General features: G+C 41.5%; 1 protein-coding gene across 1 annotated transcript in view; it reads left to right on the top strand.

Moving 5' to 3' along the window:
- Positions 595 to 27,675, top strand: part of MMP20 (matrix metallopeptidase 20) — a 46,600-nt gene continuing 19,519 nt past the window's right edge. The window contains 6 exon segments of the mRNA NM_213905.1: positions 595 to 733; positions 5,469 to 5,716; positions 10,601 to 10,749; positions 13,109 to 13,234; positions 14,030 to 14,191; positions 16,164 to 16,305. Coding sequence (NP_999070.1) covers positions 608 to 733; positions 5,469 to 5,716; positions 10,601 to 10,749; positions 13,109 to 13,234; positions 14,030 to 14,191; positions 16,164 to 16,305 — 953 coding nt within the window. The 5' untranslated portion in view covers positions 595 to 607.

Genomic DNA, 27,675 nt, shown 5'->3' with positions numbered 1-27,675 from the left:
TCAAAAGTTTTTCTAATAGTTATCAGGGCACTTTCCACCCTAAGTCAGCACAGTATAATGTAATGTTTCCTTGATGAGTCAGGATCTTACGTGTCCCAGAACCACCATTATAAAAAGCATTCATTCCTGAGAAATATAGAAGTGGATGCAGAAGATACAGGCGATTGGATGAATGTGTGGGGAGCTCAGAATTACGAAGGACAAATTAAAGTATATCCTGCTCATTTACCTTTTCTGTGAGCAGAATGTAAAACATCCCAAACTGAGATTCATCAAATGTTTCAGTGGAGCTGGGCCCAAATTAATCAAGTCTACTCCAATTTGTGCTAGGTAGCTGACAAACTGCATTAAAAGTGACTGTTTTTCTCTTTCTATGACTTGGTAAATCGCAAAGAATGAAGCTTTCCCTGACTCCTGTGTACTGTTGTATACCCCGTCATCAGGGAAGAAAGGAGCTATGTAATTACCTTTTGAGACATGAATCATCCTTGCTCTGAGGGCCAGACCTGTTTGACTCTATAAAAGCAGCTCAAAGTCGAAGTGCAAATGTGCACTGTCTGCTGTCCCGTCCCCCAGGCTGCTATAATTACCAAGCGACTGTGAGGAGATGAAGGTGCTCCCTGCATCTGGCCTCGCTGTCCTCCTCGTCACGGCTCTGAAGTTTTCCGCTGCAGCCCCCTCCCTATTTGCAGCCACCCCCAGGACCTCAAGGAACAACTACCACCTCGCGCAGGTTTGTGAATCTTTGCCCAATTCTCTCTTTCCCCTCCTCCCCCAGAAAACCTACAGGGGGATAATGAGAAAATAGGGTAAATCTGTTATGGTTTTGAAATCATAAGCCCACTGAAGTCTAATGGATATGATATCCTGCACAGCTAAGGCTGGTGTCTGGTGCACACTGGGCACCCGTGTTGCCCGATTGCATAAATAAATGAATAAAGATCTATTCAGGTATCTTGCTTGTGTACGGAATTTGAGGCGGTTTGCCAAAAGACAAAATAACAAGACTGAATTACAAAACGACAAATGATGTGTTTGAGAAACAATGTGGGAGGGAAAATAAGGGCAGAAAAATAAAACTCAAAGTGTAAGATTTGCACAATAGAGGTGGGTCAGAAATTTAGTGCTAAGCTTCCTAACAGTCACACAGAAAGATTTCCTGTGTTCACTCTTTAGAAAATGACTCTTGTACTCAGGGCAAACTGGATCAGAATTTGAAGCAACCAAGTTTTTCCTGGGTGCCTACCCATTTTCACGTGAGGGTCTTTCCTCTCTAAAGCATATTTCCCAAGTATCTTATTTACTAACACTTTCCCTACGGGGCTTCTTTTAAAATCTCCCCAACTGACTGCTGGAGAGGTTGGATACAAATAATTCATATTGGAATTTATGCAAAGACTTAGTGTGACTCAGTGATTCAATGTATATTTGCTTCCAAGTGGTTTATTTTACATTTAAAAGGAAGGTGGCAATCTTTTACCTAAAGAAATGAGTTTCCAAGGATGGAATTTTCAACATTGGTGAAAGGTGTGTAGGTGAAATATTTTGCACCAGGACCCCTGTTTCAAGCATCTTTCAAAATGATAGCACATTTGTGGTGGCCGACCCTGCCTTGGGGTTGCTTTCCTACCAGCAAGGCTTGCACCCATGTACTGCATTGCAGAGCTGATTTTCACCTGTACCAGCCGGTCCCTATTGATGGCTTACACCACTCTCCATTCTAATTGGTCAGTCCCCCTGCCACACCAGTCCTTAAACATATTAAATATCTTCAATTAAACAACACAGTGGATGTTGAATATGGACCAGTTGAATTGAACCTCCTTCGACTTGAACCCACTTTTGGATGAACTAAATTCCAAATAACATATCTCAGAAGACTGAGGTCTATTTCAAATTGTATTTTGCTAGAACCAGTAAGTTTTGTGTCCCTTCTCCCTGAATGTAATTATCCCTCACTCAGCCTCATGCCACTCTGATTCAGTAACCTCAGTCTTTGTGACCTGCAGAAGGAGGATCATGCTGAGGCCAGAACTGTTTTGGGGTGGCGGGAGACTATGGTTTTGTCCAGGTTCAGACAAACTACGGTCATTGGGCCCAAACCAGCCACGCCTGTTTGTTTAAATATCATCTACTACTGCTTTTGTACCATGATGTCGGAAACCACATGATGAAACCCAAAATATTAACTATTGGACCTTTACAGAAAACAATTAGCTGCCCGCCCCCCACCCCAATGGTATATTCAGGAATAAGGTCCACAAGTCTTAGGAAAAGCTACCCTTGCTAGGCGTGTTTGGAAAGAATTAGGTGTTCTTGGAATGTGGGGGATCTCTTACTTCTTCCTCTCCAAAAAAAGGCAGCCCTCCTCAGTCTCCCTTGGACATACTCTCTGAAAGACTCTGGACCAAGGATCAAGGAAACTTGTCAGCACCTGACAAACAGACCTTCTCCTGCCTGCAGTGGCCCCAGTCATGTGCTCTGGGCAAGAACAGGAGTCGCTCTTCAGGAGGCTGGGAATGACCTGGGAAAACTTCTAAAGTAGATCCCAGTGACAAGAAAGAAATACTGTCCCACCTTCTAGTTTGTAGAAATATCTAATGACTTTAGCAGGCTTATAATAAATGCAACATGAAAACTGACTTATTTCATAAAAACAGCTTAAGTTCACTCATTCAGCAATTATTTATTGAAGGTTTACTGTATGCTACGTGCCAGTGTCTGTTCTAAGCACTGGAGAGACATCAGTGAACAGAACAAAGTCCCGCTTACATGAGGATGGAGGAGGGAGTGGAAAGATGCTGGGAAGAGATAAGTCAATAATAATAAGCATCCCAGGTTATGTCAGAAAGTGATAGTGATATTGGAAAATAAATGAACCAGAACCATAGTTACTGGGACTGGGGCGGGGGCTGCATTTTCACCTGAGTAGTCCAGGAAGGCTTCTCTGAGGAAGGGACATTTGAGATGCACCTGAACTGTATAAAGAACTAAGTGAGCCTGAACTTCACAGTGTAAGACCATCTGTCCAAAGAAGTCCAGGCAGAGGAAAGAGGAAGTACAGCAGCCAGGGGCTGAAGGAGCTTGGGTTGGAGCATCAGGCTAGTGTGGCAAGAAAGTACTGGCCAAATCCCAGAATCCCAAGGTCAAGCCAGGCCAGTACACACCAGGGAACTGGGAGCCCAGGTCAGGTTAAGCACCTGCCACATTGTTCTCATCTTTCCAGGGGGAACAAATGATTTCTTACGCCTGGAACCTCCAGGCAGGCAAAGTTTCCAAATACTATATACTTTTTCCTAAACCCATGAACACAATAATCTTGAAATGATAAACAGATTTTTAGTTGATTTATGCAATGTCCACTCATATCCTTTAAATTCTGATTAGCTAATTATCATGAAGTCTTAGAAAATGATGAAATCGCATAAGCTAGAGTTTTATTCTACTTTGTTTTTTTAAGTAGTTATATAAATGCAACAGTTAATATTAGCTGTTAAACTGTACTTAAAATAATATAAACTTTCATTATCACATTATCATGAACTTACAATTAAAGGAAATAAAGATAAAAGCCTTCTGAATACAAACTGGTTAAATTCAGATGCTTTTACTACTGTTTACTTTCTGCGCAAGATTTTTTTAATTGTTATTACACTCAAAATTTGTTTCATACATTTATTACTATATCATCCTAAATTTTTATTTTTATACTACTTTTATAAAGTCATGTTTAAAAGTTATAAATATTTCAGAATATGTGAATTATAATTTATTTAGCCATTTCTTTTGTTGGAGACAGAATATTTCCAGATGAAAAATGTTTCTATGAATACCTTTGCACATCAGCCTAATCTAAGGGATACTTTTTCAGCATAGACTTCCAGAAGAGAAATTGATGAGTAGAGGGTACATATATTTTAAGGTCTTCTGATACATTTAAAGGCATTTTTACTCTGAGGACCTCACTGGACCCTCACACTGAAATATTAGTAGGACAGACACCAACTCCATTTAATAGATGAGAAAGCTGATAACAAAAGAAATTAAAGGAATTGCCCAAGCTTGTTAGAACTTAGGATTTATCACACAGCAAACAACTTAGGATTTTTCCCACAGTTCCATTTCTGTGACTTAGCCCAACAGAAAGAAAAAGAAACCATAACTTGAACTTTATCTTGTCTCAAAGTACACTTAAGTACTTAAGTACTTTTAAGCTCTTAGATGTGGGGAAACACCTGGGCCCCTGGCTTCTGGGACTGACCCTCTAAACCTTTGCTATTCTTATATGTCAAACATTAGAGAAGTGGAGAGAGGACCACTGGACAGCCTGTGGTTTTAACAATGGGGAAGAATGGAGGGCAGGGAGGCACGTAGGACAGTTCTGATGAGTCCTGAACTCTCTGACCCAGGCCCACAATCAGATGTTGAGCCAGTGGCACACAAGTGTTGGAATAGAACAGAAGCACAATTTTCAGAGCACACTGTTGTGCCTCATTGAACTTATATGTATATATGACATGTAAATGAATCATACACATTATTTATATAAACATAATAAAAGACAATTTATGAATATAAATAAATATAGTTAATGGGATATATAACTAATATTTATATACAATAAATAAATACCTTATAATAATATATAAACATAAAATTTTATATTTAATAAAATATAGATACACACCTTTAACTGCTTTTTTGTTTTCCCGAAATAAGTTGAGTGGGTGAAATTTCTGGGCCGAGAGCAGGCTCTGATTCAGCATTTACATGACCCTGTTTCACTCACGTCAGCCAGGAAGTGGCACAAAATGTTTTGAGTGACATATTGCAAATGAAAACCTTATAATTTATGGCTAATTTTATTTGCTTCAAGGGACAAAGAGCCAGTCCTAGGAGACCTGCTCCTTGAAAACAAGTTGCACCCCATGTGCTCAACACACCTGAGCTGATTAAAACCTTAGCCAGGAAACAGACTGACCAGCTGCCCTTGCATAAAAGGACAGGTTGCCATCCAAAGCCACAGTTAAGAATATACTGATCTTGTGTAATGTATAATGAAGATATGACACCAGTAACGCTTACCAGAGAAAAAAGGCAGTCTCTATATCTCAAATTGGTAGAGACTTCATTGACAAGTAAATAGTCTGTGGGGAAATTTTCACATTGTTTTCCTTCCACCTTCTATTATTCTTTTTCCTCTTAAAGTAACTGTTCATTGTAGGAAAACGTACAAAATGCACCCAAATAAAAAAAAATCTAAAATCCCACCACCCAAAGATAAATGTTGTTAATAATCTGGCATATATCCATCTAACCTTTATCTATGCAAATACGTCTAATTTTTTCAAAAGTGGGCATACACTCTCACACCATCTTAGCATATCAAGAACACCGTCCCTGTCTTGCCCGAGCTGAGTACTGCCCAGGGATCGTGCTGTAGATGTCCCCCTGCCTCTCCGTTTCAGGCTTACCTTGACAAGTATTACACAAAGAAAGGAGGACACCAGGTCGGTGAGATGGTTGCAAAGGGAGGCAATTCCATGGTGAAGAAGATTAAGGAGCTGCAGGCGTTCTTTGGCCTCCGAGTCACCGGGAAGTTAGACCGGACCACAATGGATGTGATCAAGAGGCCTCGCTGCGGAGTTCCGGATGTGGCCAACTACCGCCTCTTCCCAGGTGAACCCAAATGGAAAAAAAATACTTTGACATACAGGTAATGAGATCGAGTCTTTCCAAACTAAGAGAGAAAGAGCCTCTCTCTCTCCCTCTTTCTTTTCTTTTAAAAATATCTTCCTTCTGATCTGTATCAAAATCATGGCACATCTCCTGTTTAAGACAGAAGGAGAACATTTTAGGTCTAATCTTTAGGCAATGATGATGGAGAATTCACTAGAAAGTAGGGTCTTGGGAGTATTTTAATAGTTGGCCATTTTAGGCCTTACAATTTTACCAATTAGAGACAATGTATGTATCTTTATTTTTTTCTTTTCTTCTTTTTTTTTTTTTCTCTTTTCGGTCTTTTTAGGGCCACACCAGCGGCATATGGAGGTTCCCAGGCTAGGCACTGAATTGGAGCTGTAGCCGCCAGCCTACGCCACAGCCACAGAAATACCAGATCTGAACCACATTTGCAACCTACACTGCAGCTCACAGCAACACCAGATCCTTAACCCACTGAGTGAGGCTAGAGATCAAACCCGCGTCCTCATGGATACCAGTCAGGCTCGTTAACTGCTGAGCCACAACGGGAACTCCTGTACGTATCTTTAAAGAAAAATAATCTATTCTAGGATTAATAACCTGACAGGACCAAGCAGTTTTCTTTTCCTTTTGGTTTTTGATATTTTTGGTTTTTTTTTTTTTTTTTTTTTGGCCGCATCTGCAGCGTATGGAAGTTCCAGGGCCAGGGATAGATCCACTGTAGCAACAATGGATCCTTTAACCTGCTGTGCCACAGTGGGAACTCCCCAAGCAGTTTTCTTAAAATAGTCTTCTAAAACAGAAGTAAACAAATTCACTTACTAATAAATTAATTATTAATTCCAAAAATAATTTATTGACAGTTTATAAATGTCTGCCATAGGCATTCAATTTTGGAGATATAAAGAGGGGTAGGTTACCTTCCCTGAATTTAGGGAACTTATACACAAGTCACAGCTCCCAGCGAGAACTGTGAAACTATAGGTCTAAGCAGAGGGTTGTGGCAACAGGGTGGAGAGATCTACCCAGTTGCCCAGGGATGAGCCAGTGACATCTGAGCCCAACTTGAAGGCAAAGCCTAGCAGGTCAATCCCTAGCCCCAAGATCCCCAGGGGTGGAGGGGGGATAAAGGTCCCCACTTTATCCCCCCTCCACCTCACACCTGAGTGTGCCCCCACCTCCAGCCATCCTATGTCTTCCTCCTACCCCACGGGGATTCTGCATAATCCAGGGGGACACACACAAGACCTGCACCCTCACTGCGCTCTAGGTTCTCAGGCAGGAATTCCAGCCCAGCAGTCTGCATCCATTTGTGCGCCAGTGCAGGCCTCCTTGCCAGGAACTATGAGGCCTGCCTGCCCCACAGGTGGGATTAGAGGCAGGTGGATGCTGCCTAGACATGGGGGCATTGCCCATGCCAACGGAGGAGGCTTTGGGAAAGAAGGGGGCCTCCGTTTGTATTTTTGCCTCAGGCCTCACAAACATTAGGGCTTTCCAAGTAGAAAAGGAGACCAGGCAAATAGGAGCAGGGAGTGGAATGTCTTGGTGTGCAGAGCGGTAGCGGTAGGAGCACCGGGTAGGAGCACCGGGAGCAGTGCTTGTGAGCTGAGCGGAGGGTGTTGAGGGATGGGGAGAGCGAGGCTGGACAGGCAGCACCAGAGGCAGCTAGCACACGAGGCTAAGCATTTTGGACTTTATTCCCAGAAAAGTGTAGACCCAGCCAGGGTCAGAATCTAGTTTCATAATATGGATGAGCACATCTGGTCGATATCTGGGGATGTGGAAAACTAGACGGTATTTTGTTTTGTTTTTTGGCCCACTGGGCATGTGGCCAGGGATTGAATCTGGACCAGAGCAGCAATACCAGCCACATTGGCAACAGCGGGATCCTTAACCCACTGGGCAGCAAACGAACTCCTACACTATTAAAATAGTCTCAAGAGGAGTTCCCGTCGTGGCGCAGTGGTTAACGAATCTGACTAGGAACCATGAGGTTGCGGGTTCGGTCCCTGGCCTCGCTCAGTGGGTTAACGATCCGTGCGTTGCCGTGAGCTGTGGTGTAGGTTGCAGACGCGGCTCGGATCCCGCGTTGCTGTGGCTCTGGCGTAGGCCGGTGGCTACAGCTCTGATTCGACCCCTAGCCTGGGAACCTCCATATGCCACGGGAGCGGCCCAAAGAAATAGCAAAAAGACAAAAAAAAAAAAAAAAAAAAAGTCCCAAGAGTTGGAGCTGGCTCCTAAGAGCCGACTGGAGCCAGTCTTTAGATTTTCTGAAATTTTGCAGCCAGTTGTTAAGCCTCCAAGAATTTTGAAGGCTGGTTGCTAAACACAGCCATCGTTAAAAATTAAATGGTATAAACTTACAATTAAATTATATATTTATTATTATATTATATATTAAATTGTATATAAGTTATGCACAACGAAAAAGCAAAGGTAAACAAAACATTGCTTCCCGATTATTACACTACATTTTGCTATTACCTGTGTTCGTGAGGTCATTTACAGCGCTTATCTGTATGATGGAAATGATGTGCTGCTACTCACCTTCTCCCAACCTTACCGTCCACTGGTGGCAAGTCGGTAGCTTGAAACTAGCCATAGTGAGAGTGTTTACAATATGGAAATCGAAAACCCTACCAATGAGGAGTTTTGGTCGTAGACCCTGTTTTTAAACTGTGCTAGCGCACCGGTGAGTCCCTGTATCACATGGGGCCCAAACCCAAGAAGACCAGTTGATTGCTCTAGGCCACTTGTTAGTTGCTATAAGCCTATGAGTCCATAAGGTGGCGCTCTGAACACAGTTATAAGTCTGTTGAAGTCTAAAAATTCCACACAAAATCAAAGCATTTGGGAAATATCCTATGAGGAATTGAACATGCAAGAGAATACGAAATGATTAAGAGTAATACAGGAAAACTTTCTGTAAACCTATGAAGTCTTTCCCATCATTTCTTAAACTGTATCATAGAATTTTAGTCTGTGATTATGCACAAAAGGAGATAGAGCAGGCTAGTCAGAGACTTGAAGAGCATAATATTCGTGTGGTAACAGTCTTTGGGCAGCCCCAAAAACCCCTCAACACACTCACACCGCCACCCCACTTGAAAACTAGAGACTATCTTGGTAATCTATCCAGCTAGCCACCAGATCTCCAAATAACTCCTTATAACATACCCCAGAGAATGAAAAAGGACAAAGTATAACATAATGCTTATGCGCATGTGCATAAGCTTTGGAAACAAAGAATGGGCTCAAGTCTTGACTAGTCATAAAAGGTAGATCATGACTGTTACCTCCTAAGATTGTTGTAAGGATTAGAGGACATACCACATTTTAAAAGGGCTTAGAACAGAGTCCAGTCCATAGTATGTGTTCACAGACTATTAGCTATTATCACTGCTGCCTCTCAGTCTCTAGACCCCGGATCAGGACTTCTCTCCACGTGCTCTTCCTTTCTGGTGCTGTCCCTTCCCCTTCTCTGTCTCCTCCATCTCAACATACACAGTCAGCTCTGTAGGTATGAATAATTTGTCTATAATGTGAGAGAATTTCAAGATACTAACTGTATACAGAGCTGTGATAAATTACAGGCTCTTATTCATGCAGTGTGCTTGGCATGTTCTGAAAACGCTAAATAGTCCCTTTAAGGGTTCCTTCTGGCTTCCTCCTTGGACAGGATAACTCCTCTTGGCCCCAATCCCCGGAGCTAAATATCTCCTTGCTCCTTCCCTCTCCATTGCTGAGGTTTAGTTATTTCCCATCATCTCTATGGGACTCGGTCCCTTCCTTTTAGATCCCAGAATAACCACTGTTAGTTTCTGGCTGAGATTGTACCACCTGCATCAGAATAGGCTAGGCTACTTGTGAAAATGCAGATTTCTCGATCACACCTGTGTATTAACAAGCTTCCTAAGTAATTATCACTAGTTCTAAATTTTGAGAACCACTGAGTAGGCTCTAAAAAACACTTTTTTATTCATGAGTTCATTCATTTAGCAAGTATTTGCTAAGACACCTACTCTTTGCCAGAGCCTGGACTAGGAGCTGGGGAAAGAGGAAGTGGGGTAGGAGCCTGGTCCCAAAGTTGGCTAATTCACTTCTAACTCTGCAGCCCTTACTCCATCGGAGCCCAAACTCACTGGTGGAAGTTCCTTTCTCCCATCCTTCGTTTACATGCTGCCGAGAACACCCAGCTCCTGGGCTCCAGTTCACCACATCCCAGAGAAATACCAACTGTCTACACCCACTGTCTGTCCAAAACATTCTGTACTTTCCTGCCTCCCAAAGTCATTGTCAGACCAAGACTTGATGAAAGACTCAAAGCCATTTTCAGTTCATGTGAGCATCCTACTGACAAGCTAGCACTTTTTCTTAAAAATATACATTATTTTAAGAAAAAAAAACCTTCCCTGTGGCCCTGGGGAAAATCTGATGGCCTCTGAATAAGAATTTGCAAAACCTCAAAATTTCATGTTTTTATTTTTTACAACTGAAAATTTTCAGTCACTTTTGGGGAAAAAGAGGTCCTTGCTCAGTTAAAACCACTTTAGGGAAAATGGACTTCTAACTACCCATAAAATTACACAAGGTGTTATTCTTTAAAGTTGGTGATATATAATAACAAGGAAAGCCAAACTATTTCAGCACCAGCTTATCTCAACTCTTTCATTTTCCCCCTTCATTTTTCTTATTGTTTCACAGGTTTTGGTAATTTAACAAATAAGACAGTAAAATAAGAATTATGATTTTGGAGAAAAAAAACCTAAACTGTAGATTTATCTTTAATATTTTTACAACCTTGTTACAATATTTTAGTACAACCTTGACATAATTCTTGCTTCCTTCACTGAGGAGCACTTACTAAAAGGAGAACATGTTCCTTCTGTTTTTACAGAATATCCAAATACACACCTTCCATGACTCCTGCAGAAGTGGACAAAGCAATGGAGATGGCCCTGCAGGCCTGGAGCAGCGCTGTCCCTTTGAGCTTTGTTAGAGTAAACGCGGGAGAAGCGGATATTATGATATCCTTTGAAACTGGAGGTACTGTGGTGCTTCTTGGATTTTTGTGTACTAATCCAGAAGAGAAATGTTTCAATACTTTTCCCTCCGTGATATTGAATCCCCATGACCAGCATGCTCCTCCTTCACACAATGGTGTGATGGGCAGAGGCCAAGATCGTGGCAAAGTCACCATCTTCATTCACCTGGCCAGAAAATAGAACCTGGGGAGTTCTCAGCATTTCTTGTCATCATTAGCCTGAGCTGTAGAAGGGACTCAGCACACCCAGCTTCCGCTGAGGGTTTTGCCCCATTGGGGACAAATTCTGTTAGATTTAGCTTTCCCATTGGTTAGGAGGCCATCTGACCTCATCCTGTTCTCATGAGGAGGTCCATCGCCATATACCCGCTTCCACATTAGGCGAGGATCTCCCACTCGATCCTCACTGAGGACTAATTCCACGGGGGCCCTGACAGCGTTCCAGTGCAGCAGTGATTAGGAGAGTAGCTGGCGTGGCTGTCTGGTTCACACTTGCAGACCACCTTTGGGAGTTGCCAGGCCTGCTCCCAACCTGCCCACTTCTCCATCCCCCCAACCCCCTGGGGAGGAGTGGAGCTCTTCTCAGAGAAACATGTCTAGTAGTAGATGAAGAAAAGGCTATGTAATTCCTTTTCTTTCTCTGCTTCCTCAGAGTCAAGGTGAGTATCATTGCTTTTTCCCTCCCACAGATAACATTTCCAAGTTCCCCTATTCTTTCAAGTCTTGATCTTCGTTTTAACCTGATCTTGCTGGGGGAATACATGCTTAGAAGCTAGGAGAGAGAAGGTCAAGCAAGTCCTAAGTATGACCGCTTGAGAGGTGGCCCTGGGTATGACCTGAGCCATGGCAAGTCCTATTCCTCCAGGAGGACCAAGGCCACCCCCTGTGAGGTAGCAGGACAGTGTGGCTCAGGCAGATTTGGGGGTGATGGAATTAACATCTGGCTCACTCTTGCTTTTCAAGCTTTTGCTCTGTCCCCTAAAACATAAGTTGACTAGGGACTGTGCTACCACTTAACCAGGTCCTCAGGGCAGCAACCTGATTAAACACCACTGTGCCAAAACCTGGGACATGGCACACCAGAACTTTGTTTCGCTGGGTTTTAATAAAACAAAGTATGCTCACTAAAATCTTGAAAAACTATGAAATGTAGTTTTTTTATTAAAATATAAATGTTGATTTACAATGTTGTACCCATTTCTGCTGTACAGCAAAATGACCCAGTCATACATATATATACTTTCCTTTTCTTATATTATCTTCCATTGTGTTCTATCCCAAGAGATTGGATATAGTTCCCTGTGTATACAGCAGGACCCCTATAAAATGTAGTTTCCACAACATCCCTCATTTTTTTTCTTCCTCCTTTAATATTATATTTGAAATGAACTTTTTATTAAATACAGATAATAAAACAAAACACATTAAGCTTTAAAAGTTGTAATTTAATGGAGTTCTCATCGTGGCTCAGCAGGTTAAGAACCCAATTAATATCCATGAGAAGTGGGTTTGATCCCTGGCCTTGCTCGCTGTGTTAAGAATCTGGCATTGTCATGAGCTGTGATGTAGGCTGCAGATGTGGCTAAGATATGGTGTTGCTGTGACGGAGGCCAGGAGCTACAGCTCCAATTCCACTCCTAGCCCAGGAACTTCCATATGCTGCGGTGCAGCCCTAAAAAAAAAAAAAATTGAAAAAAAAACTTTTAAGTTGTAAATTAATAAACACCCTTATTATTTTCATGAATTTTATGCATGCAAGTATATCAAAATTACAGAGACTATTTTTCTCTTTTGTGACACTTTCTTAAATTACATTACATTGTGCTGTGGAAACAGAAAACATATACTTGTTCAATTCACTGTAATTGTCTTAGCCCGAATCATGTTAAAATGACAATCTTTTCTTTCTCCTTTTGTAATCTGCAGCATGATCATAGTCTTACAGTAGACCTTGTGCCAATTAATAAAGAGTGCAGAGTTCTCACTGTGGCCCAGCAGGTTAAGGATCCAACGTTGCCTCAGCCGCAGCTCAGATTCAATCCCTGGCCTGGGAACTTCCATATGCCATGGGTGCAGCCCCCCAGATAAACACTGTAATGAGAACAATAACAAAAGAACATTTTTTTATTTTTAATGCTTACTATCTTTAAAATACAAAACATCCTCTTAATTTTTTGATGGACAGATCACTCATTGACATGTGAGCTGCTTCTTATACATAATAAACATGGAAAAGTAAATCTATTTGTATGAGAAGTGTCAATGCTATTCAAAACAGTGTCCGTTCCCTGTGATATCATGTACCCCTCAAAAACTGCTAGAAGAACTAAATCCTGTTGGTATTTCTCCCCACTTATTTAGATCACGGGGATTCCTATCCATTCGATGGGCCTCGAGGGACTCTAGCCCATGCATTTGCACCTGGAGAAGGCCTGGGAGGAGATACACATTTCGACAATGCTGAGAAGTGGACTATGGGAATGAATGGTATATATGCACAATTCACCATAACCTGGAAAATATTGTACCTTCTTCTGGGCCTCCATCATGAAACCTTGAGGTTCAACGTCCCAAGCCACCCTTTAACTAGGGGGGCTGGCTAGGAAAAACAAGTAAGCCAAAAATCCAAAAGGGAACACCATAAGGGAAAATATCCACCCTCAACTGTCCTGTAGACGTGTCTGATCTCGGGTTCATAGCATAGACTCTCAAGAAGCAGCCACCACCTCCTCAACATGCAGCTCTCTTTTTCTTTGACTACGTAGTGTTTTCTGTTTCTTACTTGTACTTGGAAATAGGCCTACATTCAGAAATGACCTGAGGGAATCAGCACTTTCCTGAGAAGTGCAATGGGGATGGGTATAAAAGTTCCAGAACATCGTGCATGTCATCTGGAAATCTCCCCAGTGAAATGTGTATGGATAAGAGGAAGTCGGCTGTAATAGAGAACTAGCAAAGCAGCCATGGCCTAAATGTAGGTATTGTTGCCACTGTTAGCTCCAAGGCCCTTCTTATCAATCTACTGAGCCCCAGTGACGATGAGTGAAACGGATTGATTTACATTTCCATCCTCCCCTCCCCACAAGCGCCTCCTCGCCAAGCGGGGAAGAACCGAGGTCAGCAAAGCTAAGCACAGAACAACCTACCAACCTCTGAATAACCTAGTTATGAAAAGAAAATGAATAAACTGTGGATTTGGGCATAAATTCTCCTGTGACAACAGGACATGTTGAAAACAAAACTCTGTGTTGATGCTGTCTTTTTCTCTCTCATATTGTCTAGGTTTCAATTTATTCACTGTTGCTGCTCACGAATTTGGCCACGCACTGGGTCTGGCCCATTCCACAGACCCATCAGCACTGATGTACCCAACTTACAAGTACCAGAATCCCTATGGATTCCACCTCCCCAAGGATGATGTGAAAGGGATCCAGGCACTGTACGGTACAATCAATACACTTTTTTGGACCCCAGCCTCCGAAAGTGACAGGCATTCAGTCTCCATCTTAAAGAAAGGATACTTTGTCATGAGTTACCTGCACAGGCGAAGATTAAGCTAGGGACCGCAGCTCCAACTATGCCCTCTTGTGAAGAGCTTATTTACCAGATATGAGTATTGCTTTCTGTTCTAAGATATGCAGTTAAGTTGTGCATCTATCCTCCAGAGCATACTGGTTCCTTGGCGTACGCAGAAAATACAATCATGTGTACGTCTTTGGAGAGTAGGTCAGGCGTTAGACATTAGAAAAAGATGGATTTTTTTGTTGATAGTTCAAAAAAAACGAAAACAAAAAACCATGAAACTCTCCATTTTATAAACTTGGCCCCAGTGCTCCCATAGGAAACACTTTCTGTGGTCACCAAGAAGGACCTACTCGAAATCCTTGCTTCCCTTTATGGGTTCAGTCTTCATTATTCTGATTTTGACGTGGCCATTTTTACACAGGTGAATAAAGGACAGAAACATGGTTTTATACTGCCAGGAAGCACCCACATCACACCCTGACCTCCTTGCCACCCTGACCTTTGTTGAATGCTTGGCACATTAGTAAGTGTTCAAAAAATGGCAGCACATTTCTGAGCTGACTAATTTCCAGTTTCTGATCTTCTCCCAAGGCATCGTTCCACCTCTGATCTTCACTCCATTGCTGACGCTTCCTCACCCCCCATCTCACCCATGTCTCACCTTTTATGGGCCCTCCCTGTGCCTCACTCCTTCCCCGATACTCAGATCTGGTCACAAGACTCAATCAAGCAAGAGACCTGCCAGGAGTAATGTCACAGGCTGCCCCAGCTCACTCCTCTGCAGCTGATAGACAGTCCTCAGGAACAGAATGGGAGATGAAAAACCTCCAGCAACCCTCCCAAGGGGCAGGTCCTGTGTTCCAAGATGATCCACCAGAAAATGCCTTTAAGTGGCAGCCACCTCCACTGTGCTTCAAGATTCACTCAGTCTTTCCTGGATCCCTAAGAAAAGGCTTGTGCACAAGGCAGGACACCCATAAGTTGTACAAAAATAGTATGGGAGTTCCCATCGTGGCGCAGTAGTTAACGAATCCGACTAGGAACCATGAGGTTGCGGGTTCGGTCCCTGCCCTTGCTCAGTGGGTTGAGGATCCGGCGTTGCCGTGAGCTGTGGTGTAGGTTGCAGACGTGGCTCAGATCCTGCATTGCTGTGGCTCTGGCGTAGGCTGGGGGCTACAGCTCCGATTCGACCCCTAGCCTGGGAACCTCCATACGTCACGGGAGCGGCCCAAAGAAATAGCAAAAAGCCAAAAAAAAAAAATAATATGAAGATTTGCAAGAGGGAGTTCCCTGGTGGCCTAATGGTTAGGATTTGGCACTGCTGCGGCCCAGGTTTACTCCCTGGTCTAGGAATTGACATCTTACATCAAGCCTCTGCATGCTATGGCAAAAAAATATATATGTATGCATGCATATATATGTATATATATAAGAAAGTTATAATCTTATTGAAAACAAATACTTCATTATAAAAAAAGTCTGAGGCAATTTTTAAAACATTTCTAATTTAGGACACCTGTAGCTATCAAAGAAGTTTTGCATAATAATAAAATAATACCTACCATTTTTTGAACTTTTATTATGTGCCAAGCATTCCACTAAGTGCTTTGCAGGTATTCTTCGAGTCTCACAAAAACCTTCTGAAGTAGGTACTGTTATTGACTTCCTCCACTTTACACTGAGGAAGTGAAGGCTTAGAGAGGTTAAATTATTTGTCTGTATCATACAAGTAAGCAAGTAGTGAAGCTGGAATTCAAACCCTATCTGCCTCTCACTGACAGCCATGCTCTCTATTGCTTTCACATATGCAGTGGAAGTGGGTCTCTGGAGCAAAAGTTGTACAGACTCTATATTCCTGGTACTATTTTGACCAAGTCACTTTGAATCCTAGGACCTCGGAAAACATTCACAGGAAAGCCCACTGTGCCCCACGGCCCCCCTCACAATCCATCCCTCCCCGACATCTGTGACTCCAGCTCATCCTTTGATGCCGTGACAATGCTGGGAAAGGAGCTCTTGTTCTTCAGGGACCGGTAAGCCTAAGACTTGCCACCAGCTCTTATCAGGACTCTGCTCCACATCCAGATGCACATCGCTCTAGAGGTCCTGCTGCTGCCATGTGTGAAGATTGTGCAGAAATGCTGTCCTGTGTGGCAGTATGCTGGGAGTCAGGAGTCTCTGGGGAGATATGGAGCTACTGTTTGTGGAGCACCTGCTATGCTCTTGGCACTGTGCTAAGTGTTTTCCTGTAAGTACAATATTTCTTCTAACCCTTTTTACCATGAAGCAGCAAAGAGAATCCCAAATTGAGAGACAAAGAAAGGAGCTCAAGAGAACACATAACTTTCACAAGGTAACATGGTTTTACTAAGTGGCTGAGTTATGACACCAGCCCAGATTTCTCTGATGTCTGCTTTGTTCACCACTGTATACTTAGTGAAAGCACATAGCATATTCTCAATAAATATTTGTTACTGAAGTTTGGATGGACAGAAACATGGGCAAATAGGTTGTTGCATGGATGAATGGGTTCATGGATGGATGCATGGATAATCAGGTAGATAAAGGTTCTAAAGGTTCTAAAGTCACTATTTTTCCTAAATCCCTCTTTCTCAAGGCATTCTGACTTTTCAATTGCCAGCTGTTGGAAAACATAGAGAAGGAGGGAATGTTGGTGAGTTCTTTATATATTATAGCTATAGCTACTAAAGAATACCCTGAGGTTTCTATTACTGTTGGTTTAGGAGTGTTTCTTTGGAGGCTTATTAATAGAAGTTTCAGGAGTTCTGCAAGCTGTAAAGAATGATGAGAAGGATTTAACTTTAATGGCATAGGAAATTGAGTAATTTATGATACTTGAGATGCTAGGTTTTTAGTAAGAATACTATAGGAGTGGCTGCACATATAGGTATGACTAGTGATGGTAAGTGGTTAATCTTTATTTGTTAGTATTTTTCTTTTTGGCCCACATGTGAAAGTTCCCAGGCAAGGAATCAAACTCAAGCCACAGCAGTGATAATGCCTATCCCTTAACCACAAGGCCTCCCTATTAGGTTTTTTGTTTTTGTTTTTTTGGTTTTTTTGCTTTTTAGGGCCACACCCATGGCAATGGAAGTTCCCAGGCTAAGGGTTGAATCAGAGCTACAGCTGACAGCCCATACCACAGCCACAGCAACTGGGGATCTGAGCCATATCTGTGACCTACACTCAGCTCACAACAATGCCGAATCCTTAACCCACTGAGCAATGCCAGGGATTGAACCATCATCCTCCTGGATCCCGGTTGGGTTCATTAACTGCTGAGCCACAAAGGACACTCCCCCATTAGTATTTTATTGTTATGAAGATTACTCGTGGAATTTAAATAGAAGTGAACTTAACATTGGTATGATAAAGAAAAAGAGGGAAAGTAAGCCTTTTTGGTTTGAAATCAATGTGGAAGTTTTTATATGAAGAGAGGAAATAGTTTGTGATAATACTTTTTTTTCTAGCCAAATTAAGTGTAATAATAATGATGCTGGTTTGGGGTTTGCTGAAAGGTTGATAAATGGTAACAGGAAGTGAGTAATAATCAGAAAAAGATCTGAAGAGTTTGGAAATTTTATACAGGTAAAAAGGGGAATTAAATTTTAGGTTTGTGTTGTGAAGTTCAAGTGCCAAAATAAAACCTAAGACAGTTACAGCAAGAACTGTTCATTTTTAAGAAGTAGGGTATAGTTATTTGTGGAATCGTTGTTGGAGTATTATTGTTTGAAAGAAAAAAATCCACTGAAAATGCCTCCTTAAAAGATGTTCAATGGAATTGATCAGGAGAGGATTATTTTCATTGATTAGAATTAGAGTTGAAAAACAAGGTTGTCCTGGACATGCAAAGAAAGTAATTTGACTACTATTGACAGCTGCTAGGGAAGTGGCATTGAGTGTAATTGATATGGCTTAGGCAATGGTACGTGGCATGTTAGCAGTTTTCATCAAGTCTTTACAGCAAAAGCCTGTAAGGGAAGGGTCACCTGTGAGCTGTACGCATCTGATAATGAGAGGTTGAAATATTGGGTACAGCTTTAAATAAGTTTTGCTAAGCAATGTTACGTTGGTTAGGTTGTGAATAATAGACCCAGAGGATATGAATAATATGAATTTAAAAATGCATGTGTTCATATGTGAAGGAATACTAAGTGTGGTTGGTTAATACCAACAGTAACTAGTATTAGGCCTAACTGGCTTGAAGTAGAGAAGGTAACGATCTATTTAATGTCATTTTGGATGAGAGAGCCAACTGCCATGAATAGTGTGGTGATAGGGTTAATGTTTTGAATAGTTTTATCATTTTTTATCAATGGTAAAAGCAAATTAACAAGACACCTACTCCAACTGTTGTGGTTGAATGAGGCTGAGACTGGCATTGGGCCTCCTGTGGCTGAGAGAAGCCATGGCCAAGGCCAAGCTAGGCAGATTCACCAGCTGCAGCTGGAAGTCCCATTATGAGAAGCAGATGGTGACTAAGGAAAACATGAGAGTTGTTGGAAATCTCATGAGTTTAAGTTCAATTGTTCCTTTTGTCCTCACACTGTGGCTTCTCAGGGAGCATGGCTGCCATTACTGTAGCTTTCTTCTTGGACAAAAAGAGAAACACCCCAACTCACCTCCACTCCTCCCTTTACTGGGGACAGAATTCAATCGGCCGCATGAGAATAGGCAGAGATGGCTCAGGCATATGCATGTATGATATTATTTTTTATTCTTTTTTCTTCATTGGCAAAGTATTTTTTTTGCTAAACACTGCTGCAGTAACTAGAACTATAAAGATGAATCAATAGTCCCTGGCCTTTGCACACTTCACAGTTAGATGAGAGGGAGGGACATTCAAAAAGCATTGCCAACTCACTGTGTGCTCAGGTGTGCATTCAGACAGAGAGAGGAAACTGTGGGGTCTTTTTGTTTTATGAGAGCACTAATCCCATCAAGCCCCACCCTTATGACCTCATCAAATCCTAATCAGCTCCTACTGGTCTCAGTCACAAACTGTCATACCTTGGCATTATGGGGAGACGCAAACATTGAGCCAGTAACAGAGTAATCACATTACTCAACATGTTGTTAAATGTCCTTCCGACTTTTCCTCTGGGTAGAGTGACTTATTGAAAATGCGGGCAGCACACAGGAAGGTCCACAGAAGTAGAATCTTATTAGATGTTCTGATTTGTAAATTTTTTTCTCTCCACAATCTCTCATTTTTTCATGTCAATAATTTTATCTTGATTTTATATATGCATATATTATCCCAATATAGAGAGACTGATCCTAACTTATTTAACCAATCCCAAACTAATGAACATCTAGAGTATTTCTAATTTTTAAATATTATGAACAGATGAACTAAATCTTCAACAATGGATGGGCATCCACTTTTCAAAGACCAATGAGAAGAAAGCCCAGGAACCCAAGCTTCAGCCTTAGGTTAAGTTGGTTTAAATTCCGGCCATGCTGGAGGTCTCACTGTGGCGCAGCGGGATATGCGAAGTCTTGAGAATGCTATGGCACTGGGTTTGATCCCCACCACTGCACAGTGGGTTAAGGATCTAGCATTGCTACTGCCGCTTAGGTTGCGACTGCTGCTTGAATCCTATCCCTGGCCCTGCAGCTCTATATGCCACAGGGCAGCCAAAAATATGAAAAAAAAAAAAAATCTGGCCATGCTTCTTACAGATCAGGTGACACTGGGAAAGCAGTGCCAGACACACAGTGAACACTCAATAAAAGGCAGTTACTATATTTAGGAGTGGAAATCAAAAAGCATTACAATGGATTAAGACTTAGAAACACCCTGAGGTATTTTTTTTATTATCTATTTTATTGATCCTCTTTTATTAAGTCTTAGTCGATTACTTTCTTTTTATTGCTTCTAACCAAAAAGTAAACCAAAGCAGAATTGATAGGCATTGACCCAGGATTGACGGCAAGGTGCAGAGAGGGGGAAGCAGGACGCCAAGCAAGGTAACGTGGGCATCACCTGAGGGGTAAGCTCATCAGATGCTCCATGCCCAGAAGTGTGAGTGCGTGTAGCATTCATGCCTGGTGCAGCACGTTAGCTTGTTCTTTCTGTAATGTCAGTGGTTGTGATAGTGGCAAAGGGGACTGTGAAGTCAAAGATATGTCCTTTCACTCAATTGTAATTGTTTTTTTTTTAAAAAAAAAAAAGCACCAAAAGTTAACCTGTTTATCAAACTATGAGCATCCAACAACTGCTAATGACTGATTGAAAATGATAAATCTTTTAACAAAGCCTTGACTGTAAATACTGAGGGTAGTATCAGAATAGAAAAGGAGGCATAGAGGGAAGGGGCATTTAGGAAGGAGTGTTCAGGGAAGGGATTCAAGCAAGAAAGATGGCTGACTTGTATCTGCTCATCCAGCTCCTTCTCATCTTCTCCCATTTCCTTATCTAATGAGCTATTGTGGTCAGGCAGGTAATCCCAAAGAACTAGAAAGAGCTAGGAGGAGGACAGGGAGTCAAGAGTGGTACCCTTTCAGCACTGGAGTTGCCATTGACCCACCATGAGACCTTGAACCTCTCTTCCTCTTCTTTGGTATTGTCTGATACTCACAGCAACTTCAATGTGTTCAGTACTTACCACCTTAAGCATTCTTTTATCAGCTCCTTACAACAGCCCTGGGAGGTATGAGTTATTATTCCCGTCTTATAAGATGTAGAAAAGATAAGCAACTTGTTCCAGCTCACACAGCTAAGGAGGACTGTAGCTGGGGTCCTGTGCTAGTACTGTCCTGTGCCAAAGCTCTGCTCCCAACCTCCCTGCCCTACTGCCTCCTGAGATGCCATCCAGAGCTAAATGCCAATGACTCCATAGCTCTGACCCCTTACTGGCTGTCACCAAAAGTCCCCAAGTGCTTGCTAAGCCTGGACAAAGAACAAAGAATTCTTTCAAGCCACAGTCATCACAGCAACCTGGAGCCATTATGAAAGAGTTCCCAGTCTGTTCTCTCCCACCCACCAGCCTGGAATTCCCCATCACAAACAATAATATGTTGATGAGACATTTTGGGCTGTGGACGTAATAGCCACACAGTTTGTTTCCAAAGCAAAATGGAATGCAGTGCCTTTTAAAGTGACTGTGAGAGTGTTATACATTCCCCACAGTGTACAAAGGTACGTCGGCACATTCAAATGTTCTGTTTGAAGAGAAACGAACTTCAGCTATAAGTCGAAAGTCATAAGTATTTATGAACTTCATATATACATTTAATTAGCATAGATTTCCTCTTTATAATAGATGACAAAATCTGGCTACCCCCAGATTTCCTTGAAATGTTATTCCCAAATTATATTTGCATCCCTCAGATTATTCTGGGTTTTACATATCATTTTAATGATAAAATCAGAAATAGCACAGCTATAGACCTTAGAAGAATAATAGCATATTACTTATGGAGTAAACATAAAGACTGATCAGGTGCAAATCCTTTAGTTTGATAAGAAAGCCAGGTCTCTCAGCCCAGCAGACCCTCCATGGCAACCCGGCTGGCTAACTCCTGGTGCTGAGTCTGTCTTGTCACTCACATACAAAGCTTTCTGGCTGTGCAATGGGACTATGAAGAGAACACAATTTTGACTTGAATGATTGAATGCCTTTCAACTGGAATGCATTTGAGTGAGTAGGAAAAGCACTTTGTGAGTAGGGCAGTTCGTACGCTCCTGGGCCCTTGGCTGGCAGGTTGGGTGAAGAGTCACCAGGAGGAGGAGGTTCTAGCCTATCCAGCCTTCCCACAAATGTCTGGTAGGCTTCTCCACATTGTTTTATTCTCAAAATAGGATTCTTTATTTAAAAACATCCGTCAGGGGGTTCCTGCAGTGGCTCAGTGAGTTAAGAACCCGACATAGTGTCCATGAGGATGCAGGTTCAATCCCTGGCTTCACTCACTTGGTTAAGGATCTGGCATTGCCACAAGCTGCGGCATAGGTCACAGATGCGGCTCAGATCTGGGGTTGCTGTGGCTGTGGTGTAGGCCAGCAGCTGCAGCTCCAATTCAAACCCAACCCAGGAACTTCCATAGGCTGCAGGTGCAGTTGTAAAAAGAAAAAAAATAATAATCTGTCAGTCACTAATTGTCACATTTTGAAAGATGTTATATATATTAGAAAGCAAAGGAAAACATGTTTAAGGGTCTTGCAAATAGAGACTGAAGAGAGGGGCAACCTCTCTTCAGAGAGAGGCTTCCTGAAGGAATCACCATCAGGACTTGGACACTAATTTGGTGAAAATGATGGAAAAGGAGGAGTCAAAGATAGCAGCATGGCTCACATAGATAGAAAAATCATAGAGATTTTTTGGATACATAAAGAAAAACTCAATTTTAGATGTGCTGAATTTAAAATGATGGCAATTCTATTGGGATTCAACAGTAATAAGCCAGTGCTCCGGGGCTTCGTAGGTTATCGAATTTCCTACATGGAGGACGTAGTGAAAGATTTGAAAATAAACTGTAGTAATAATCATTACAGTAAAAGCTGACATTTTACAATGTGCTATGTGTTATGCGAAGCATTTTATAGACACCGATTCATTTAATCCACGCTGTTCTTTTCCCAGGTAGAATTTTAACCTAGGTCTACTTGACATCAGAGACAGAATCCCTGTAATAGAGCCCTAGATAAATCAGAGAAAAGAAGAGCTTCTCTTTTTTTTAAGTGATAAATAGAAAATTCTACAGAAATCACCAAAGTGAGGACTGAAGAAAAGAGATGACTGGCCAGGATAATGAAGGAAAGTCGTTTCAGCAGAGTGGTAAGGAAGAAATCCAGATCATGGAGTGAAAAGGCAAATGGTGATGGTAGATGTAGAGCATTCATTTGAGAATCTTGTTAATAACAAAGAGCTATGGTAACAGCTGGAAGAGGAAACACGGTCAAAGGAGGGTTTTTTCAAGATGAGAAATACCTGGGTGCACTTGAAAATATGAAAAGCAGCCAATGAAGAAAAAGGAAGGCAAAGCACTCTGGGAAGAAGGGACAGTACAGTCAGTAACCTCTGCTCTTAGGTGGCTCTGTTGGAATCTCACTTTTCCCAGGGTTCCGTGGGCTTGAGGAAAGCCTGCAAAACCAAAGAGGAAGTCTTCCTCCTTCAGTCTCCCTGGAGATATTTCTTTTCTGGCTATAAGGTTGCATCACTGAAAGTCAACAAATGGCACTGTATTTACTCAGACTGATTCTCTGTTATGTATTATAAATACAGACTAAGAGGCAGAAGGTGTGCTGAGATCGCTGACTCACTCTGACTAAGAACACGATTCTTCACCTCTTCACAAGTTATGGCTTATAAATATGGATCTCCACAGGCTCCTCAGACCGATATAAACAATTTAAGGACACTATGCAGAGCTTTGATTATTTTTAACCATTGTCTACGTATCGGTTTTTAATTTTACTTTTTCTTTCTTTTTAGGGCTGCATCTGTGGCATATGGAAGTTCCCAGGCTAGGGGTTGAATCAGAGCTACAGCTGCCAGCTATGGCACAGACATAGCAACGCCAGATCCAAGCCACGTCTGCAAGCTGCACCACAGCTCATGGCAATGCCGGATCCTTAACCCACTAAGCGAGGCCAGGGATTGAACCTACATCCTCATGGATATTAGTCAGATTCGTTTCTGCTGCGCCACAACAGGAACTCTGGGTTTTTAATTTTAAAGCTCTGTTTTTCTTGGGTTCAGTGAGATGGATGATGCATGTTTGATTTCTTGGCCTCTAAGACATTCTGATATAAACAGCCATGATGGTTCGAGCTCCCTGCAAATGAATGAATGGCTTCTTGGCCAATGATATGATTGTACTTCACAAAGTTTCCAGAGACAAACATTTCTATCAGTGAGACAAGTTTAGAAGGAAACTTAGCTCTATTGATAAATTCTGTTTTACATAATTAATAAATCTGCAGAGTAAAAACATGTCTTTTCAAAGTACTACAAATAATTATGAGTATTCCACAGTTTATAAAACTTTCATGTGCAGTATTTCAAGTGAACCTTTGAAGTATTAGCACAGTATTATTAATTATTACTTATTATTTGACAGAAGGAAATTAAGTCTCAGAAAAATTAAGTGACTCATACAAGATCACACACCCAATAACAAAACAAAGTCTCAAGCACCCCTCGCTTTTTTCACTGCACCAGTGTCCAGTCTCAGGGGAGAGAAGCATTAATTTTACCGAGAGCATCAATATGATAGAAAGAAGAAAGACCCCTCTTCCCCCTGAAACTAGGAAAAAGAGTGACAGAGAAAAACAGAGTCAAGGAGAGTAAGGGGTGAAGATGGTGGAAAATAAAAGTGCCCAGTCCGGCTGGATTACCTTGATAGCAAAGATGAGGAGTCTCTCTTGAAAATGAAAGACTAGGAGAATCAGCTTACACAGGTGGGGAGGGAGACAGTGCAGTACAACCAAAAAGGAACAAGAGTTCAGCGGACACAAATCTAGTCCTATAGGTGCCAGGCACCTGCTAAGCCAGAGAATACAAGGATGCGTAATATGTGGCCTTGCCCCAAGGAGCTTACAGGACTGGCAAAGAGCTTGGAGTGTTACCAGTGACCTCATCTCAAACACAATGGCTTAGATGCTTTTCCTTAGCAAAAGGGAAGGAAATTTTCTGAGAATATGAAAATCAATGATTAGATAAGTTCCATGCAACCCTTTGATACCCATTTATTTAACCAGCAAACATCTATTGAGCCCTGATTACATGCCAGGCACACCGGTGGCTTCTGGATACACAAAGAGAAACAGTGTGCGGCTAAATACCTATCAGCAAGTCTAAAATATCAATAAACTCCATTGTTCTGTCCTCCTTATCAAAGATCAGACTACAGACTATTGATAAGATGTATGTTTTCATTACCGGTTCCAAGATATCCTACAGCTATTCTTTTCCAACAAGTCCATAGTTGGGTTTGTTTTTTTGTTTGTTCGTTTATATTTTAAATTCACTAACAAATGTATAACAGGTTACTTGTTATACCCTTTTAATCCATTTAAATTAATTTGTTATTGTAAGTCTGTAGCTCTAAATTTATAAATCCTCTGAGTATGTGTTCTATTGCTTTATTACCCACAGACATATTTTTTTGTTAATATGACAAAAAAATGACATGACAATTTTCATGATCACAGATTTTTTTTAAATTTATGATACTTTACATGTGTCACATGAATAGTGTTTATTCCTTCCTTATTTATAAGGCGTATATATTGTAATATGTCATAAGTGTTTAAACCAAGGTTTCAGAGCTTTGACATTACTGATATACTGAGCCAGACAAGTCTTTTGTCATGTTGGGCTGTCCTGTGCATTCAGGATGTTTAGTGACATCTCTGGTCTCTACCCATTAGACTCCGATGGCATTGCCCCCTGCTACTTGTGACAACCAAAACTGTCACCAGACATTGCCAAACATCCCCTGCAGTACAAAATCATTCTTGGTTTAGAATGACTACTTTACTTAAATTTAGTCCTCACAGCAGCCACGATATCCTGAATCAAGGTTTATTAGTAAGGAATGTAATATTCCAAGACCTGTGAAATATTCCAAAAGTACATTTTCGGTTTGCTTACGCTGTTAACCCTAACCTTAATTTTGGCTTGCCTACATTCTCTCTCACATTGAGTCATTCAGGACATCAGTGTCCTGTAACTTCAAATGAAAAATAGCGTTTAATTTTTCCTAGAGTCATTTGATTTTTCAATGCAAAATAAAAGAATATACAACCCAGATTTAGAGTACCCAAGGGGAAAGAAGCTAGAAGTCAACTGTACCTCCTCAGAGATGTAAGTCAGATAGAGCCTGGTAACTGGAAGATGTGTCTGCTCTTCCCCATCCGCTTTCCTCATTTCCTCAGCCCCATTATTATAATCGCCTGAAAGGCATTCTTTGTACCTTAGTGAGCTTCGAGCACAGTGACTTGAGCAGAGTCGGCATTTCGGAATTACTATTGAATTGAATTACTTGGAAAACATTTGCTTATTGGATTCTTCATGGACCTTCCAGTGAATCCATTATTTTGCCCTCTTTATCAAAGATGAGATTATGGACTGTTGACATGATCTGTTTGTTTTCATTACCTCATTATTCTGGATACCTGAGCCTGTTCCCATTTTGTGGTGGTGCAGAGAAAGGAGAAGGGGAGTGGAGTCCCTCTGGCCTTCAGAAAAGGCGAGGTCTCAATGGGCAAGGGCCTGGTTATACACAAAACTCAAGAGGCCACATGGCTGAGAAGGATCAAGTAGATTAGATGGGTCATGTGATGAAAATCAGGACAGCTAGGGTCTAACTGGTTCTGCCTACCCCTGACCACTTGCCAACCTTTGGGCCCATCATCCTTTTAGGGTCTCAGTTTTCCATCTGTTAATACATATGTTCTATTTTTGTGTTGTTTTTGTGTGTTTACAAGAACAGGTCTTCTTCTAGATAATTTATTTTTTTAAAGATTTTTATTTTTTCCATCATAGCTGGATTACAGTGTTCTGTAAATTTTCTACTATACAGCAAGTTGACCCAGTCATGCATACATATATACATTCTTTTTCTCACATTGTCATGCTGGATGTTCTAGATAAGGCTGTGATGTGTAGAGCTTGGGCCATGGAAGTATACCCTCCATGGTCTCCTGAGTGTTATCCAAATAATAATTTTTTAAATGGACAATATCCATTTGAGTGGCACTTTACAGTTTATGATGCATTTTCATATACATTTCCTCATTTATCCTCATGAGATAGGCCAGGTATCATTATTGGCTTTTAAGAGATTATGAAATAAGCTTGGAGATGCTGGTCAGCATTGGAGTTGGAACTCCAGCTCACAATCTTCTAAAACATGATGTGCTTTTCCTTCTGCATTGTGATGCTGCATAGGATCATGATGAAATACTTCTCTCTCTCAATATAGCTCTCCTTTAGATTTCATCATTAGCTTAAAGTGCCTCACCTAGATGGCTTTGCCAGGCCCCTGATAAATGCAATGGCACACCCCTCCTGTGGGGTACATTCTATGTTCCCAGAGTACCATGAACTTAACCCTTCATTGCAAGAATCACTGTGAATTATAATTGCCTAATCACTTATCTGCCTCTGCTACTAGATCATAAGCTTCTTGAGGACAGGACCTGAGTTATATTCAGTGTTTCATCACTGATGTCTACCTCAGTGCCTGCTGGTAGGTGCTCCAAAAATATTTTTTAAATTAACTAAAGCTCAACCTAAGATTTGAAGACTGCCCAAACTAACTACATAGAAAGTTAAATGTCAAAATGTTATTACAATTTCCCTGTCCACAAATAATTTTATGTATCGAATTCTAGCTTCTATAGAGTCAAATAAACTACTCATATTTTATAA

The sequence above is a fragment of the Sus scrofa genome, chromosome 9 (genome assembly GCF_000003025.6).
Source record: "Sus scrofa isolate TJ Tabasco breed Duroc chromosome 9, Sscrofa11.1, whole genome shotgun sequence".
NCBI lineage: Eukaryota > Metazoa > Chordata > Mammalia > Artiodactyla > Suidae > Sus > Sus scrofa.
The sequence above is the reverse complement of the archived record's forward strand: the minus strand, read 5'-3'. Positions and strand labels throughout refer to the sequence as shown.